General features: G+C 45.0%; 1 protein-coding gene across 1 annotated transcript in view; it reads left to right on the top strand.

The window, feature by feature from the left end:
* The first annotated feature begins 5973 nt into the window (after nucleotides 1-5973).
* The window catches only part of BBS4 (Bardet-Biedl syndrome 4), a 190187-nt gene continuing 177647 nt past the window's right edge, over nucleotides 5974-18513 (top strand). The window contains 1 exon segment of the mRNA XM_030187602.1: nucleotides 5974-6028. Coding sequence (XP_030043462.1) covers nucleotides 6005-6028 — 24 coding nt within the window. The 5' untranslated portion in view covers nucleotides 5974-6004.

Here is an 18513-nt window from a genome sequence, read left to right as displayed (position 1 = left end):
GGAGGGGAATTAACCCAGCTCATCCCCACACAAGTGGGGGAGGGGAATCCGTCCAGCTCATCCCCGCGGAGCGGGGGAGGGACACCACACCCGCCGATGCGGGGGGATCTGGCTTATCCTGCAACCGCAACCGCGGGAGGAGCTGACTGACCCTAACACCGCCGAAGCGGGAGGGGTACAAAACTGCCCTACAGCCGCACGAAGCGGGAGGGAGTGCCGGCAGAATTTTAAGTCTCAATCCAGCCCCGTAAAACGGAGGGGAGAGGAATGCAGCAGCTCACTGTAACACAAACTCGTCTTAACTCTTGAAGAATCCAAGTGAAAAAACTTGAACACGAAGTCTTTCTGAAGTAACTGAAGACCGAACTTGACCCTGAAATGCAACCAGAATAAAAACAGTACAGATATCTGGGAGGGGCTATGGATTGATCAGCTATGATTAATGGAAAGAAAATTATCAGGTATGATTATACATAATTTTACCTTCCATATCATCAAGCTGATCAATCCATAGACTGGTGGGATGTACCGAAGCAGTACTCACCCAGGGCGGGACATAGAAATCCCTGACCGCAACACTGAAGCTCCAAACCGGGCCTCCGCCCGAGCAGCCACAGTCAAGCGGTAATGCTTGGAGAATGTATGGGCCGAAGCCCAAGTTGCTGCCTTGCATATCTCTTCCAAGGAGACGGAACCGGCCTCTGCCATCGAGGCCGCCTGAGCTCTTGTGGAGTGAGCCTTCAGCTGGATAGGCGGCACCTTCCCCGCGGCCACATAAGCCGCTGCAATGGCTTCCTTGACCCATCTTGCCACTGTAGGCTTAGCAGCCTGCAGACCCCTACGAGGACCTGCATACAGGACAAACAGATGATCCGATTTCCGGAAATCATTGGTCACTTCCAAGTATCTGATGATGACTCGTCTCACATCCAGATATTTAAGAGCAGAGTACTCCTCTGGGTAGTCCTCCCTACGAAAGGAAGGGAGACAGAGCTGCTGATTCACATGGAAGCGAGAAACAATCTTGGGCAGAAAGGAAGGCACTGTGCGAATAGTCACTCCTGCCTCAGTGAACTGCAGAAAAGGCTCTCGACATGAGAGCGCCTGGAGCTCGGAAACTCTTCTGGCTGAAGTGATAGCCACCAAAAAGACTGCTTTCAACGTCAGGTCTTTCAGAGATGCCCTTGACAAGGGTTCAAACGGCGGCTTCTGCAATGCTCTTAGCACCAGGTTGAGATTCCACGCAGGCACCACTGAGTGCAGAGGAGGGCGCAGGTGATTAACTCCCTTGAGAAAGCGCACCACATCTGGCTGCGAAGCCAGGGAAGCACCCTTCAGGCGGCCCCTGAAGCAAGCCAGAGCCGCTACCTGGACTTTAAGGGAACTGAGCGACAGGCCTTTGTCCAGACCTTCTTGCAGGAACGCCAACACTGAAGAAATTGGAGCAGTGAAAGGAGAAAGTGAGCCTGCTTCACACCACGCTGCAAAGATACGCCAAACCCTGGCGTAAGCAGTAGAAGTAGAGCGCTTCCTCGCTCTCAGCATAGTGGCGATGACCTTGTCTGAGAAGCCCTTCTTCCTCAGACGCTGCCGCTCAATAGCCAGGCCGTAAGACCAAAAGGGGGAGGGATCCTCCATCACCACGGGACCCTGATGTAACAGGCCCTGCTCCACTGGCAGCCGCAGAGGATCGTCGACTGAGAGCCTGATCAAGTCCGCATACCAGGGACGTCTGGGCCAATCCGGACCCACCAGGATTACCCTGCCGGGATGCTTTGCCACCCGGTCTAGCACCCTGCCCAACATGGGCCAGGGCGGGAACACATAGAGAAGCTCTTGTGTCGGCCACTGTTGGAGAAGAGCATCTACTCCCAGGGATCGAGGGTCCCGTCCTCTGCTGAAAAAGCGCGGCACTTGGCAATTGGCCGATGACGCCATCAGATCTAGGCTCGGCTGGCCCCAGCGCTTCGTGATGTCCAAGAACGCCTGAGCAGATAGCTGCCACTCTCCGGGCTCCAAGGTATGGCGACTGAGAAAGTCCGCCTTGACATTCATGACTCCGGCAATGTGGGCCGCTGACAGCTGTTCCAGGTTCGCTTCTGCCCACTGGCATAGACTCATAGCCTCCTTGGCTAGAGGGGCGCTCTTGCTACCTCCCTGGCGGTTGACATAGGCCACAGCCGTGGCATTGTCCGACAGGACCCGTACAGGCTTCAACACCAGTACCGGGATGAACTCCAAAAGCGCCAACCGAATGGCTCTGAGTTCCAGGAGGTTGATAGACCACTTTGCCTCTGCAGGAGACCAGAGCCCCTGCGCTGTCCTTCTCAAACAGTGGGCTCCCCAGCCCGACAAAGAGGCGTCCGTCGTGACGACAATCCACTCTGGGGTCACCAGAGGCATTCCCGCAGACAACTTGTCTGTCTGCATCCACCAGCTCAGCGCCTTGCGCACTGCTGGATCCAAGGGAAGGCGCACAGCATAATCCTCCGACATCGGAGTCCAGCGCTGCAGCAGAGAGTGTTGAAGTGGTCTCATATGAGCCCTGGCCCAGGGCACTACTTCCATCGTGGCCGTCATAGAGCCCAACAGCTGCACATAGTCCCAAGCCCGAAGAGGAGAGGCTACTAGGAACTGGTCCACCTGAGCCTGAAGTTTGACAATCCGATTGTCTGGCAGGAACACTCTGCCCACTTGGGTGTCGAATCGAACTCCCAGATACTCCAGGGACTGAGTCGGGCGCAGCTGGCTCTTCTCCCAGTTGATGATCCATCCCAGGGAGCTCAAAAGAGCAACTACCCGGTCCACAGCTTTGCCGCACTCTGCATAAGAGGGGGCTCGGATCAACCAGTCGTCCAGATAAGGATGGACTTGTACTCCTTCCTTTCGCAGGAAGGCCGCTATGACCACCATTACTTTGGAAAAGGTCCGCGGAGCAGTAGCCAACCCGAACGGGAGGGCTCTGAACTGGAAGTGTCGGCCCAGGACTGCAAAACGCAGAAAGCGTTGATGAGGAGGCCAGATGGGAATATGCAAGTATGCTTCCTTGATGTCCAAGGATGCCAGGTACTCCCCTGCCTTCACTGCCGCTATAACAGAGCGGAGAGTCTCCATGCGAAAGTGCCGCACTTTCAAGGCCCGATTGACCCCTTTGAGGTCGAGGATAGGCCGGACAGAACCTCCTTTCTTTGGTACCACAAAGTAAATGGAGTAACGCCCCTTGCCAAGCTGACTTTCTGGCACCGGAACGACCGCACCCAGGCGGATCAGATTGTCCAAAGTCTGCTGCACTGCCACAGCTTTGACCGGAGACTTGCAGGGAGAGAGTACAAACCCGTCTCTTAAGGGTCGGCAGAACTCTAGCTTGTAGCCGTCTCTGATGACTTCCAGCACCCAAGTGTCTGAAGTTATTGTGGTCCACTCGCCCAGAAACGAGGACAGCCGTCCTCCAATCTGCACTGGGGCGTGGACCAAGACCCCGTCATTGGGTACGAGACCCTGGGGGAGGACCGGAGGGAGCACCTCCGGGACGGCGGTCTCTGCGAAAGGAATGCTGCTTGGGGGAGAAATTCCTCTTAAAGGAAGAGGGGGCAGAAGAACCCGACCTGCCCAGGCGGTACCGACGGGCTTCCTGAAACCGTCCTCTGGAGGTACCGGGACGAGCACTAGCCCGAGCCCTGACCTCTGGTAACTTCTTGCCCTTAGACGTGCCGAGATCGGTCACGATTTTGTCCAGCTCAACCCCAAAGAGCAGCTTGCCTTTAAAAGGCAATCTAGCCAGGCGGGATTTAGAGGCGTGGTCAGCAGACCAATGTTTCAGCCAAAGCCACCGCCGCACAGAGACTGTCTGAGCCATGCCTTTAGCTGAGGCTCTCAAGACATCATATAGCAAGTCTGCCAAATAGGCTAAGCCCGATTCCAGGGCCGGCCAATCAGCCCTCAAGGAATGATCCGAGGGGGAAGCCCGCTGCACCATAGTCAGGCACGCCCTGGCCACATAGGAGCCGCAAACTGAGGCCTGCAAACTTAAAGCAGCCGCCTCAAAGGACGACCTTAAGGCCGCCTCCAATCTTCTGTCTTGGGCGTCCTTTAGGGCCGTGCCACCTTCCACCGGCAACGCCGTTTTCTTAGTCACCGCAGTGATTAAAGAATCCACGGTAGGCCACAGATAGGCCTCACGCTCACTCACAGCCAAAGGATAGAGGCGGGACATAGCCCTAGCCACTTTAAGGCTCGCTTCTGGGGCATCCCATTGAGCCGAAATTAAGGTGTGCATGGCATCATGCACGTGGAAGGTTCTAGGCGGGCGCTTCGTCCCCAGCATAATGGCAGAGCCAACAGGGGCTGAGGGAGAGACGTCCTCCGGAGAGGAAATCTTCAAAGTGTCCATGGCCTGTAACAACAGGTTGGGCAAATCCTCTGGGCTAAAAAGCCGCGCTGCAGAGGGGTCATCCGCTCCAACCGAGCGGGGATCCGTCTCCTCCAAGGAATCCGCAAAGGACCGTTGGGAGACCTCAGACACGCTGCCCTCATCTACATCGGAGGAGACAAATTCCTCCAAGGCCTGGGAATCAACCCGAGGGCGTTTGCCTCTGGGAACCTCAACCTCTTTACCAGACAAGGGAGCAGGGGCAGCGTTGTGCATGAGGAAGGCCTGATGCAGCAGCAAAACAAACTCGGGGGAGAAACCCCCCAGACTGTGCACTTCCGCAGCCTGGGCAACAGCCCTAGACGCACTCTCAACCGGCGCTCGAAATAGCGGGGGAGAGACATGCTGCGCATCCAAAATGGCGTCCGGCGCGAAACTCCGCGAAGGAGCCGCGCGGGAAGAACGGCTCTTAACATTAGCCGGTTTTGTGCCGTCGCCCAAATTAAGGGCATTCATGGCATTAATGTCTCCAACCTCAAGGGCGGCCCCCGAAGAAGCCGTCCGAGCCGCGTGGCCGGCCAAGATGGCGGAGGCGAGGAGCGGGGGATGGGCGTTTATGGCGGGAAAAACCGCCACGCCAGAGGAAGGACCGGGACATTCATCGGTCACTAAACTGTCACCCATCAAGGGCGAATCAGGCTGTAAAACCCCCGCATCCCCTCTAGAAGCGCTCCAGCGATCCGGGGAGCGACCCTTTGCGCCCTCGCCCTCCGACGCCATATGCCACGAGGAGAAGAATCGGGGAACCCCCTGCCCGCTATAAAAAGGTAAAATTACCTGCTTGCCGCTCCGAGCTGTAACGAACTGGTGTCCCAGTGAGTAGCTGCAATGAACGTTTAAATAAACGTCAAAATAAACGCCTTTAAAGACGTTTACAATTTCTTTTTTTTTTTTAAACGGAGCCAGCGGGAGGGGGGAGAAAAGGAGGGACCTGGCACCACCAGGTTTGCACTTGCTCAAAAGAGCCCTCAACCCCAGGCCTCAACAAAACCTAAGGATTAGGCTTGGAGGCCTAGCCAGAGCTGCTGCTGTGTGTGACCACCACCTGCTGAGATAGAGAACATACTGAGGAGTTTCCGGCAGCACATGACCACATATAGGGAGGCAAAGTTTGCTCTCTATCTCCACCTGCTGGTAGATGGACACAACCCACCAGTCTATGGATTGATCAGCTTGATGATATGGAAGGGGCTCTTAAAAAAAGCTACTCCATTAAACATTTTCCTTAACATTATAAGATGTCCTTTTTGTTACTGACTAAAAGGATACCCTTCTGAAAGTGTTCATCATATTCCTTAAAAACTGCAAAGATATAATGTTATTTGCAGGCGTTGCATTAATGATTGTTGTGATGAGAAGAGAAGAGCGGGCCTTCTCTTCAGGTGAAGCGACGAGAAATGAGAGTCACGGACAACTTTTGAATGACAGCGTCAGCAATTCCCGCCGGATCGCTTGTACTGTTGACCCGGAAAGAAACACACGACTTTTTTTTTTCATCCAATCTCCTTGATTTGCCCTGCAGCAAATCGCCATGGAAACGAACAACTTCCGGCTGTCGGAGTGAGCTCTGTGAAGATGGCGGAGGAGAAAACACTGACGGTGAGAGGCTGGAGACAGACATCCAGATACACAATAACTTATGGTAGCAATCGCCCATTGCTTTGATTAGTATTCTTAGCTGGATTTAAGCACGATTTCCCGCTCTTTTTTCCAGTTTGAGAAAAAAAAACATTTTCTCAAATGTTTTTACTTTGGCCTTGTTTCTCCTTGTATCCGGCACCCTAGAGTTAAGGTTGGGGTTGGTTTCAACGTCTTCAGTTTCTAATGGTCAAAGACCCCAGAGGGTTTTTTTTTTTACCCCATTCCCTTCCTCCACACTGGCCGAATAGAACGAAGTGCTGGGCCCTCAGTATTTGGAGTGACAGAGCCCAGTTCAGTAGGCATGGTTTGGGGTGAGCACGGGGAGCAGTGCCCCCCCCCCCCCCAGATGTTGCGAGTACTAATACTGTATTGGTCCCTACCACGAAAATAAGTAGGCAAACTACACCAAGCTGAACGTCTAGTTTAGCGTATCAATAAATGTTTTGCTATACTCTTATCCTTGTTTACTAAGCTCGAGTTATCTGCAGCGGGGCCCATTTTATTCCTATGGGCCCTGCTGCAGATAACTCGATCTAAGCTTTAGTAAACAACCCCCTTAATTTCCCACCACACGCACAACAATTTAATTTCATTTATTGACTCATATCACATCCAAATAAATTCGTTCAATGTGGCTTACAATATGATAAAGTACTGTGAAAAGCTCTCTTCTACAGGTAGAAAAGTAGATAGTTACAATAAGGATAAACCTTGGTTGACAGTAAAGCAGTGTCAGGTCAAAATTTACAGGATGATCCTGTCCGGTATTTCACATTGCTTTCTTGGTCTTAATCCTGTGTTCTAACTGGAAACAGTTCCTCTTTTATTTTAAAAGAATTAACAAAATTATTATTTAATCATCATGTTAGTGTTATTACCTGAGTCAAGTTTGCTTGTACGGCCAATGCCAGTGGTACTAGTTCAACATATTTTTTTAATTTATCTTGTTACGAAGGGAATCTGGAATATTTTTAAACTGGTATTGATGTAGAATTAACCTTATATATGTTTAGTCTCTCTTCCCTTTATGTTGTAGGGAATAGCAGTTGCATATGTGTTATCTCTACAAAAGTTAGATCTATTTTAGGTCTATTTCTTTAATAATGATTGGTATGAATAGAAAAGCTCCTTGTGTCCTAAAATGGGTCTTTTTGAACAACTGTTTTATTTTTCTTTATACCAGTGACACCTAGTGGTTCTCTTTTTGTATGCTGTTTTTTTTTTTTGTTGTTGTTCAAGTTGTGGACAGTGCTTCTGGTTTACTTTTAGGTGTACTTTCAAAACAGACTTACAAAGTTATGTGGAAGTTATACTTATAGTTCCATAGTAAACTTTAAGTGCATTGAAAACATGCCTCATAGTAAACTATGGAACTTTGTAAGTCTAAGTGCTTTGAAAATGAGCCCTTTGTGTCTCCTGTCTTGTTTTATAATTATTATATGGCTGAATTAATGGTACAGAGTTTTATTTATTTGAGCCTTCACCGTTGATGTGAATTAATGAAGTTTAACTCTCTTCCTGACTTTCTTGGTAAATGGGGTTGTGCAGCACTCATCTGCTATCCAGGATGGTTTAACTTCTTTTGAGTGTGTTAAATTGGTTTTCATAAGACTGATAGATTTATATATATATTTATTATGATTTGTTTACCGCCATTTTGAAAGAATTTACTCAAGGTGGTGTACAGTAAGACTAAATCAATCATAAGCAATAGACAATTATAGCAGTAAAAATATTCAAATAACAGTACAAAGTATGGCATAGTATACTACTTACAATGTCAACACAATATGTAATAGAACATTTTAATAGCATATGGTATACGCAAAGATGGAACATACTACTACTACTACTACTACTTAACATTTCTAGAGCGCTACTAGGGTTACGCAGCGCTGTACAATTTAACAAAGAGAGACAGTCCCTGCTCAAAGAGCTTACAATCTAATAGACAAGTGAACGGTCGGTCCGATAGGTAAGAGAGTAAGAGGAGTTAGAAAATAAGGTGACTAATTTAAAGAAAGTTGCATATGAGGTCAGGGAGATGATTAAATGCTTTCCCAGCTAGGGTAGGAGTGGATAAATATGTCCTGCTGGTTGAAGAGCCAAGCTTTCACCTGCTTCCTGAAGTAGAGATAGTCTTGTGTTAAGTGGAGAATTCCAGAGTGTGGGGGCTACTCGGGAGAAGGCTTGCTTGCGGGTATCACATCATGCAATGTCTTTTGGAGAGGGTGTGGTTAGAGATACCCCTTTGAAGAACCTTAGTGTCCTTGGAGGTGTGTAGAGGGTCATCCTGTTCTTTAAGTACTCGAGGCCATTTCCTTTAAGGACCTTGAAGATCAGACATAGAGTTTTAAATTTAGCCCTGTATTGCATTGGTAGATAATGCAGTTTTTGCAAAAATGGTGTGATGTAGTCACGTTGCTTGGAGCCTTCTCTGAGTCTTGCTGCAGCATTCTGAATCAATTGGAGTTTGTGCAGACCCGTTGTAGTCAGACCATTGTAGAGTGCATTACAGTAATCCAGTCTTGATGTTATCTTGGCATGCACAGCTGGGATAAGAGTTTCCTTCTCGATGTAAGAAGAGAGGCAGCGTAATTGTTGTAAATAGTAGAAACAGCTCTTGAAGGTTGCTTGGATTTGGGGAATCAGAGTAAGTGTTGAATCTAACTGTATTCCAAGGTTTCTGACTTGTGATTTGAGGGGGAGTTTGTACTTCCCAAAAGAGATTTTGATGTCAGGTACGTGTCCACTTGTGTTAGGGACTCAGAGAAACTCAGTTTTACTTGGGTTCAGGCAAAGTTTGTTATTTTTAGCCGTTTCTTAAATTGATGTTAGACAGGTAATCAGTTTATTCAGGGCTATAGGTAAGTCAGATTCAATGGATAGCAGTGTCCATTGACCTAATCAGCTTAACTAGTGGCTTGAGGTAGATATTGAACAGAATAGGTGACAATATCAATCCTTGTGGTGCCCATGGTGGCAATGAGATGCCATTGTGGATTGTTGCCTGTCTGATAGATAGGATCTGAACCAGGCAAGTACTGTTCCATTGATAGCTGTTTCTGCCAGTTGTGCTAGCATGATATCATGATCCACAGTATCAAAAACTGCTGAGAAATCTAGCAGTACTAACACCGAGGCAAATCCCCTGTCTCGGTTTCTGTGAAGGTCATCTAGTAGGGCTATGAGAACAGTTTCTGTTCCATAACAGGGTCTGAATCCAGATTGACATGAGTCTAGTCAGTTTCTCTCTTCTAGCCAATCATTGACTTGAACACAGACTGTTTGTTCTATAAGTTTCCCTAGAAATGAGATGTTGGATACTGGTCGGTAACTTTCTGGTTTGTTATGGTCAAGGCTATTTTTCTTTAGCAAAGTGTGAACCGCTGCTCTTTTCAATGCTGTTGATAGTTGCCCATTAGAAAGAGAGGAGTTCACAATTTTAGTGGCACCTTCTATGAGGCCCATATCCTGCTGCACTATTTTTGATGGGCAGGGGTTCAGGGAGCAGGTATTTGCTCGAAGATCTCTTAGGGTTTTGTCATGGCTGTCCTCTGTTATTTGGTTAAAAGTGTCCCATATGTCTCTGTGAGGCGGGGACGAGTTTCTGCACTCTTGGTAAACTGGTTAGAGGATGGGTGGGATTGCCTGTAAATCCTGGCGGAGACTTTTAATTTTGTCAGCAAAGTATGTAGCAAAATCATCGCAGAAGTTTTGACAGGGCAGGCTGGTTCTGTTGTGGGGGATGCAGTAGGCTATTTACAATACTGAACAGCTGCTTGGTTAAATTGGCAGGCTGTGCAATGCATTGAGAGAAATATTGTTTTATGGTTGCTGTTAAGGCTTGGCAATACTTTGTCGTGTGCTTCCTACAGTTTAGCCTGCCTTCATCCAGGCGAGATTTCTACCATCTCCTTTCCAGTTTCCGTCATTTGCATTTTAAGGATCCGAAGTTCTGGAGAAAACCAAGGTGAGTGTTTTTGAGTGTGGCATAAGACCTTTTTTAGTGGTGCCATTTTCTCTAAGGTCGTGGTTAAATGTGTATTCCTGATGTCAATCTGTTCTGACACTGTAGTTGTCTAGTCCAGGGCCTCTAGGAAATTCTCAATGGTCAGCTTTTTTATTTTTTGTCTCTGATCTACTTCCAAACTCTGGGAGATGCCATTTGTTTCAGGTGATTACTTAGGGAAAATTTAATTAGAAAATGGTCTAACCATGATAAGGTGTTATTTCAGTACTGCTATTCCAGAGTTCCAGGATATCAACCATATAAGTATTGCCACACTGGGACAGACCAAAGGTCCATCGAGCCCAGCATTTTGTTTCCAACAGTGGCCAATTCAGGTCACAGGTACCTGGCAAGATCCCCCAAAAGTTCAATACATTTTATGCTGCTTATCCCAGAAATAAGCAGTGGATTTTCCCCAAGTCATTTTATGTTTCAACTTTTTTATTGTATTATCGTAATAGCAAACCGTTATACAAACACCAAAATTAGTACATATACATCACAGTCAACTAAGTATAACATCAACAATATTTTTGTGATAATTTCCCCCCCCCCCTTTTTCCCTGTTTCCCCCTCCCCCTCCCCTCTCCATTCCTCCCCTCCATTAAGCTGACATATTATTGTAAAATTGTTGACAAAAATAAAAGAATAACATCATTTACATAATAAAGTATAATAATATCAGCCTCCATTGTCTTATGTGTTTTCATTTGTTACCCTTTGGTCTCAGCTGTATAATATAACCAATATCACATCTTGATCAAAAGACCCCCCTCCCCCCCTATTAACCTATAAATGAGTCTTCTGTTATCACAATTGATACCCAAGAATATTACAGAGTGTTAAGAATTCGACTTCTCCTCTGTGAGTCATCCCATCCAAATAACACCCCCAAATTTTTAGAAAGCGCTCTTTTCGCTTGTATGTTCCTTTTGCCTCTCTCGCTTCCCAAGTAAGCAATTGGTGTACCTGGTTCCGCCAATGCCAGAAGGTCGGAGGGTGTGCAGAGGTCCAGTGCTGCATTATGCATTTTTTGGCAATGAGACATACTTTGCGGCACAGCATTATTTTGTCTTTGTTTAATCTGGGAAAGGTGTCATGTTTATCTAATACTAAACATAAGGGATTCAATGCTGTATCACAATTGACAATTGTAGACAGAAATACAGCTATGTGTCTCCAGTATCTTTTTATTAAAGGGAACACCCATATCGCATGATATAGCATATTATCTGCCCTCTGACATTTCAGGCAGGTAGCGGTATGGATGCCCCCTGACTTGTATAGTTGTGTCTGGGTAAAATAAGCCCTATGCAGTATACGAAACGCACATTCCCGAAGGCCTGCCCCTCCTACTATTCTGGGTATATCCTGTATTTGTTTTACAATATTCCATCCTGTCAATGCCCTTGCCTATATCTGTTTCCCATTTCTGACGAAGTTGGCTAAACTCTCTCCCAGGCATCAGTCCCCACAATTTCAAATGTATGCTGGAGATCGACGGAACCTCTTCGGCTATTTCTTCAAAGAATTTTCTAACTTTCTCACCTAATTGCTTCTTAATCTCGTCTGTATTTAGTGTGCGCACATAGTGCGTGAGTTGGCGGTGCGCAAAAAGATCCCTCCATTGTGCAGTAATTTGCATTTGTGTTACTGCTTTGATATGCCCATCAACCCCCAGTATATCTTGCATGGTTACTATGCCATTTCTTTCCCATGTGGCAAAGGTTTGATTCTCTATCCCCGGCATAAACATCGGGTTGCCCCTAATAGTTAGTAACTCGGTGATAGAGGGGTCTCCCCCCAGGAGTTTCCCTATATATCTCCACGCTTCCCTGATAGGCTGGAGCAAAACACTATGTTTAAATCTATGGGGGATTATTTTATTCTGAGTGTGTAATAACGCTATATAATTATATGGGGCAAAGTACACCGTCTCATACTCAAGTGGTGTATGATCCGATATATTCATTAGCCAATCTCTAACCTGTCGTAGCAAGCAAGCCATATTGTAGTATTTAATATTCGGAATCCCCATTCCCCCTTGTCTCCACCCTCCTAGTAGGAATTTCTGTTGAAGTTTGACCCTTTTCCCAGCCCAACAGAACTTTCTCAAAATTTTATAAAAGTATTGTATGTCAATTTGCTTAAGTTTTAATGGTAGAACCTGTAAAACATACAGCCACCTAGGCATTATCACCATCCTTGTTAAACAAATCCACCCTGTCAAAGATATCGTAAGGTTATGCCAAGAATTTAACTGGTGCATGGTCTGCTCTTTGAGTTTGATAACGTTTAAATCATAGAGGGCTTTTGTATTTACCGGTAGTAGGATGCCTAAATATTTAAAAGATTTATTTGCCCACTTTAACGGGAAATCTATGGGCCATAAACTGTGGGCATCTGCATTTATAGCTAAGGCCTCTGATTTGTCAAGATTTAGCGTGAATCCCGAGTAATCTCCGAACTCCCTAAAAATTTCTAATACATTACCCAGTGCTTCTCTTGGGTTCTTTAAAATAATTAGCAGGTCATCAGCAAATGCAGCCAATTTGAACATCTGATACTGTATGTCCATTCCAGGCACCGCTGGGCAGTCTTGACTATCCCTAATTAGAGGGTCCAAATATAATGCAAAAAGTAAGGGCGATAGCGGGCAACCTTGTCTCGTTCCCCTGCCTATATGAATTGCCTCAGATAAATTCCCATTGACCATTACCTGCGCTAGAGGGGCTGCGTATAAAGCTTTAATCGCCTGTACAAACTCGCCTTTTATACCATACCCCTCCATCACCTCATATAAGAAAGACCATTCCACTCTATCGAACGCCTTTTCAGCGTCGAAGCTAATCATTAAAGCTTGTTCATTAGTGTGCTCTAAATATTCCAATGATGTCAAAATTCTTCTGAGGTTCTTGGCAACCGACCTGCCCTGCACAAATCCAACTTGAGCTTCATGGATTATTTTTGGTAGAACACGGCCTAGTCTATTTGCCAAAATTTTTGCGAATAGTTTTGCTTCATGGTTAATAAGCGACATAGGTCGATACAACGTTACTAGTTGCGCATCTCGATTAGGCTTTGGAAACACGATTATGCGTGCTAGATTTAAATGCTCAGGTAGTGTGCCATTTGATATCCATTCATTGAACACTTTAGTTAATGTAGGTACAATTGATTCTCCCATTAATTTATAGAATTCTGCTTTGTATCCATCGGGACCTGGCACTTTGCCCGTCTTGCTGTGTCCTATAGCCCATGTGATCTCATCCCCTCTAATCTCCGCGTTCAATAGATTGCGGTCATGTTCACTTATCTGTGGGATCGTAAGGTTTTGAAGATATTGTTTGCCTGATAGTCCTTCCTGTTCTGTGGAGCTATATAAGTGTTGATAATCCCCAAGTCATTTTAATAATGGTCTATGGACTTTTCCTTTAGGAAGCCGTCCCAACCTTTTTTAAACTCCACTAAGCTAACCACCTTTACCACATTCTCTGGCACCAAATTCCAGAGTTTAATTACACATTGAGTGAAGAAACATTTTCTCCAATTCATTTTGTGTTTAAATCTGTTTATTGACATAGTATGCAAAATGTGATACAAACACAATTTTCTACCAACTGCGGCACTAATACAACAAGCAACTATCAGTACTTCTTCCAACGTCAACTGATTTTCCATTTTCCACCCCCCCCCCCAAACCAACCCATCTCTCCCCTCCTGATTTAGCTGAACATTTGTGCATAATTCTGTTAAACGCATGAACCAACGAAAACAACCCAAATATTGCAGGATTCTCCAATTCATTTTAAATGTACTGCATTGTAGCTTCAGCGCATGCCCCCTAGTCCTAGTATTTTTGGTAAGAGTAAACAAACGATTCACATCTACCCATTCCACTCCACTCATTATTTTATAGACCTCTATCATATCTCCCCTCAGCCGTCTTTTCTCCAAACTGAAGAACCCTAGGCGCTTCAGCCTTTCCTCATAGGGAAGTCATCCCATCCCCTTTATCATTTTTGTCGCCTTTCTCTGTACCTTTTCTAATTCCACTATATCTTTTTTGAGATGTGGTGACCAGAATTAAACACAGTATTCGAGGTGCAGTCGCACCATGGACCGATACAAAGGCATTATAACATCCTCATTTTTGTTTTCCATTCTTTTCCTAATAATTCCTAACATTCTATTTGCTTTCTTAGCCGCAGCAGCACACTGAGCAGAGGGTTTCAACGTATCATCAGTGCCGCTGCCTAGATCCCTTTCTTGGTCGGTGACTCCTAACGTGGAACCTTGCATTACATGCATCACTTTGCACTTGCTCACATTAAACGTCATCTGCCATTTAGACGCTTGGTATTGTAAAGTCCCTTGTAATTTTTCACAATTCTCTTGCGATTTACCAACTTTGAATAGCTTTGTGTTGACAGCAAATGTAATTCCTTCACTAGTTACTCCCATCTCTAGATCATTTATAAATATGTTAAAAAGCAGCATTCCTTGTCATCGTCAGCAGATGAATCCATTACGAATGGGTTGTGTCCACCTACCAGCAGTGGGAGATGGAGATCACTGAAAACCATAGTGCCTCTAGGACGGCTAGCTCCATCTGCCTCTCAGTATTTCTCTATCTCCCAGCAGGGTTGGACACAGCTTGTTCAACTCCTTGAAGATTCTGCCTGGGGTGGCTCCTGTGCTTTTGCCAGTTGTAGCAGGGGTGTTGTGGCTAAGTGGAGCCCACTTTAAAGGCACATAGGCTCACCCTTTCCCTGCCTTACCCTTCCCCATTTGTGGATGCAGGCATATAGGTTCGCCCTTTCCCTGCCTTTCCCACCCTCTTCTGCCTCCGGAGTACCTCTGTAGCTGTTTGCCTCCAACTTTCCTCACAGCGTTAAAAAAAAAATCGCGCTTTGACAGCGCTGCTATTTCTGAGGCTTTTCCTGACTGCGCAGCATGACCGGAGCTCGTAGACTTGGTCCTTTGAGGTAAGAGCGGTACTCAGCTCCTCCGGGGAGGGCCCGCAGACGGCGTTCCGATCGGGGTGAATATCCCATACTATTTCCTGGAAATAAGATGTGATCTCTTGTCCTCGTCATATGATGGTGTGCTTTTATGGGCAATAAAGTTCTGTGTGGTGCAGTCCTGGTTCACCATTTGAGTTAGTATTTCCTGGAGGATGCTGAGTTAGAGCACACATGTGATGTGAAAAGAGCATTTATATATAGCCCTTTGAATTAGTGGGCAGTTAATATCAACTGCTCGTAGACCTTAATGGTTTCTCAGTGAAATCTTTCCACACTTTCACAATTATTAATAGTGTTGGTTATGTCCTGTATTCTTCCTTACTCAATTTCTTACAGTAGGTTTATACTATACAGTTACAATGGAGGCAAACTACAAATGTGGAAAGATTTGGCAACTGTGTAGTAGAAGAATTCTAATGGTGGAAAAATGTGGAATGTAAAAATTCTTTAATGCAGGGGTGTCCAACCTTGGCCCTCACTGGGACAGGTTTTCAGGATTTCCCTAATGAATATGCACGAGTTCTATTTGTATACAGTGGGAGCAATGCATGCAGATAGATCTCATGCATATTTATTGGGGAAATCCTGGAAACGCAACTGGATTGAGGACCGAGGTAGGACAACCCTGCTTTAATAATTATTATGCATGTTTATAAGGGTCCTAGACCAGGTAAACTTTTTTTTTTTATGTTCAATTTTATAACAAAAATACATTATACAATAATAGCAAATCTACATCAGATATCTTGCATCAGTCATAAACAGTTAACAAATAAACATTATCTCCCCTCCCCTAACATCCTCCCCAACTATTCCATGAGGCTGTGGCAGAAGTACTACTATAAACTAACCTCCCAGGATATACAAAAATCAATGGTTCCAGGGATCTTACATTATCTTATCATGGGTTCACTACAGTTTTCCATGCATGATATAAATCTCATATCTTATGAAATTTCACCAAATGCCCATTACAAACAGCTGTTAAATGTGACATTTGATATATATAGTGAAGTTTGTGAAGAACTATAGGCAACGTAGGCATTGCAGAATATTTCCATGCAGCTGCTATCGATAATTTACTAGCTACAGAAATATTAATTGCAAAATGATGGATTTCTTTCCTAACTCCCCTAGGTTTAAAATGCAATAAACAATGTGCTGCTTTATGAGGATAGCTAATCTTGAATATCTGATGCAGAAGCACTAAGTTGGCCCTTGATATAGAAGCTATAGCTTTTGTCTATCATGGGTCAAGAAAATTCCAAAATAATAATTTATGATTTTAAAGTAAGCCCCATAATCTTCAAAAGCGCACTTGTTCAAAGTTAAAAATCAACACAAAATTCAAAGTAATATATTATATTTATATTTATTGCATTTGTATCCCACATTTTCCCACCTTTTTGCGGGCTCAGTGTGGCTTCCAATACATTATGAATAATGGAAATACAATTTGTTACAATTCAGGTTATGGATTACATTGTGAAGGGTAAGCGAGATAAAGTCAAAATCGATAAGGAATAAATTAATTGAAAGGAAAAATGAGAGAAATGAGACATTGGAAGGAGAGAACGGGAAATTAAGGGGCGCTATATTAAGCATGTGGTATACATTTTTCTGTGAGTAAAGGTATGAGTGTGGTGAGATTAGGGGGTTGCGAGTTCATAAGTGGATGTATTGATGTATTACTGAACAGTACGTGTGAGCTTTATGTGTTTTGGTTCTTTCCGTAAATTTTATCAAAAAGATGTGTCTTCAATGACTTACGGAAGTTGGTTTGTTCATATATCGTTTTCAGGTTCCGTGGCAGTTTGTTCCAGAACTGCGTGCTCATGTAAGAAAAGGTTGATGCGTGCATCGTCTTGTATTTCAGGCCCTTGCAGTTAGGGAAGTGGAGGTTGAGGAAAGTTCGGGATGATATTTTTGCATTTCTGGGTGGTAAGTCGATTAACTCAGACATGTAGGCTGGGGCTTCGCCATGAATGATTTTGTGGACTAGTGTGCATACTTTGAAAGTAATGCGTTCCTTGAGTGGGAGCCAGTGTAGCTTCTCTCGTAAGGGTTTTGCACTTTCATATTTAGGTTTTCCGAAGATAAGTCTGGCTGCTGTATTCTGGGATGTTTGAAGTTTCTTCAGTATTTGCTCTTTGCATCTTGCGTATAGTGAGTTGCAGTAATCCAGATGGCTGAGTACGAGGGATTGTACTAGGCTGCAGAAGACGGATCTTGGGAAGAATGGTCTAATTCTTTTCAGTTTCCACATGCAGTAGAACATCTTTTTGGTTGTGTTGTTTGCATGGGTTTCAAGTGTTAGGTGGCGGTCGATAGTAACTCCAAGGATTTTTAGCGTTTCTGAGATTGGAAGGTTTAGGTTAGGTGTATTTATGGCGGTAAATTAATTCGTGTTGTATTGGGAGGTAAGTATCAGGCATTGAGTTTTTTCTGCATTTAGTTTCAGACGAAATGCATCTGCCCAGGTGTTCATGATACGTAGACTTTGGTTGATTTCATTGAAGATTTCTTTGATGTCTTGTTTGAAAGGGATGTATATTGTTACATCATCGGTGTAGATATATGGGTTGAGGTTGTGGTTTGATAGGAGTTTTGCCAAAGGGGTCATCATTAGGTTGAAGATGGTTGGTGAGAAAGGTGATCCTTGTGGTACTCCACATTCAGGTGTCCATGCGGCAGACGTGGCTGAGTTTGATGTGACTTGGTATGAACGTTGGGTTAGGAACCCCTTGAACCAGTTTAGGACATTTCCTCCTATGCCAAAGTATTAAAGTATGTGTACTAGGATTCCGTGGTCTACCATGTCGAAAGCACTAGACATGTCAAATTGTAGGAGGAGTATATTGTTGCCGGTTGCAATCAATTGTTTGAATTTAGACATGAGGGTAATTAATACTGTTTCTGTGCTGTAATTCGATCGGAATCCTGATTGGGCATCATGCAGTATTGAGTATTTGTTTAGATAGTTAGTGAGTTGTTTAGTTACCACTCCTTCGGTTATTTTGGTTATTAGTGGTATGGATGCTACAGGTCTGTAGTTGGTTATTTCCCTTGCGCTTTTCTTTGTGTCTTTGGGTATAGGGGTGAGTAAGATTTTTCCTTTCTCTTTTGGGAAAAGTCCGTTTTGTAACATGAAGTTTACGTGGTTTGTTAGGTCTATTATGAATTGTTGAGGAGCTGATTTCATGAGGTTATTAGGGCATGTGTCTAGTTTGCAGTGGGATTTGGCATATCTTCTAAGTGTTTCAGAGATGAGGTCTTCTGATAGTAGTTCGAATTCGGTCCAAGTTCTGTCTGCTGGGTATATTCCGTCTTCTGGGTCTAGACAATCTAGGAGTGTGGCGTATTCAATAGGGCTGGCAGGTATTTGGAGTCTTAATTGTATAATT

This window comes from Microcaecilia unicolor, chromosome 1 (assembly GCF_901765095.1).
Source record: "Microcaecilia unicolor chromosome 1, aMicUni1.1, whole genome shotgun sequence".
Lineage (NCBI taxonomy): Eukaryota > Metazoa > Chordata > Amphibia > Gymnophiona > Siphonopidae > Microcaecilia > Microcaecilia unicolor.
The sequence above is the reverse complement of the archived record's forward strand: the minus strand, read 5'-3'. Positions and strand labels throughout refer to the sequence as shown.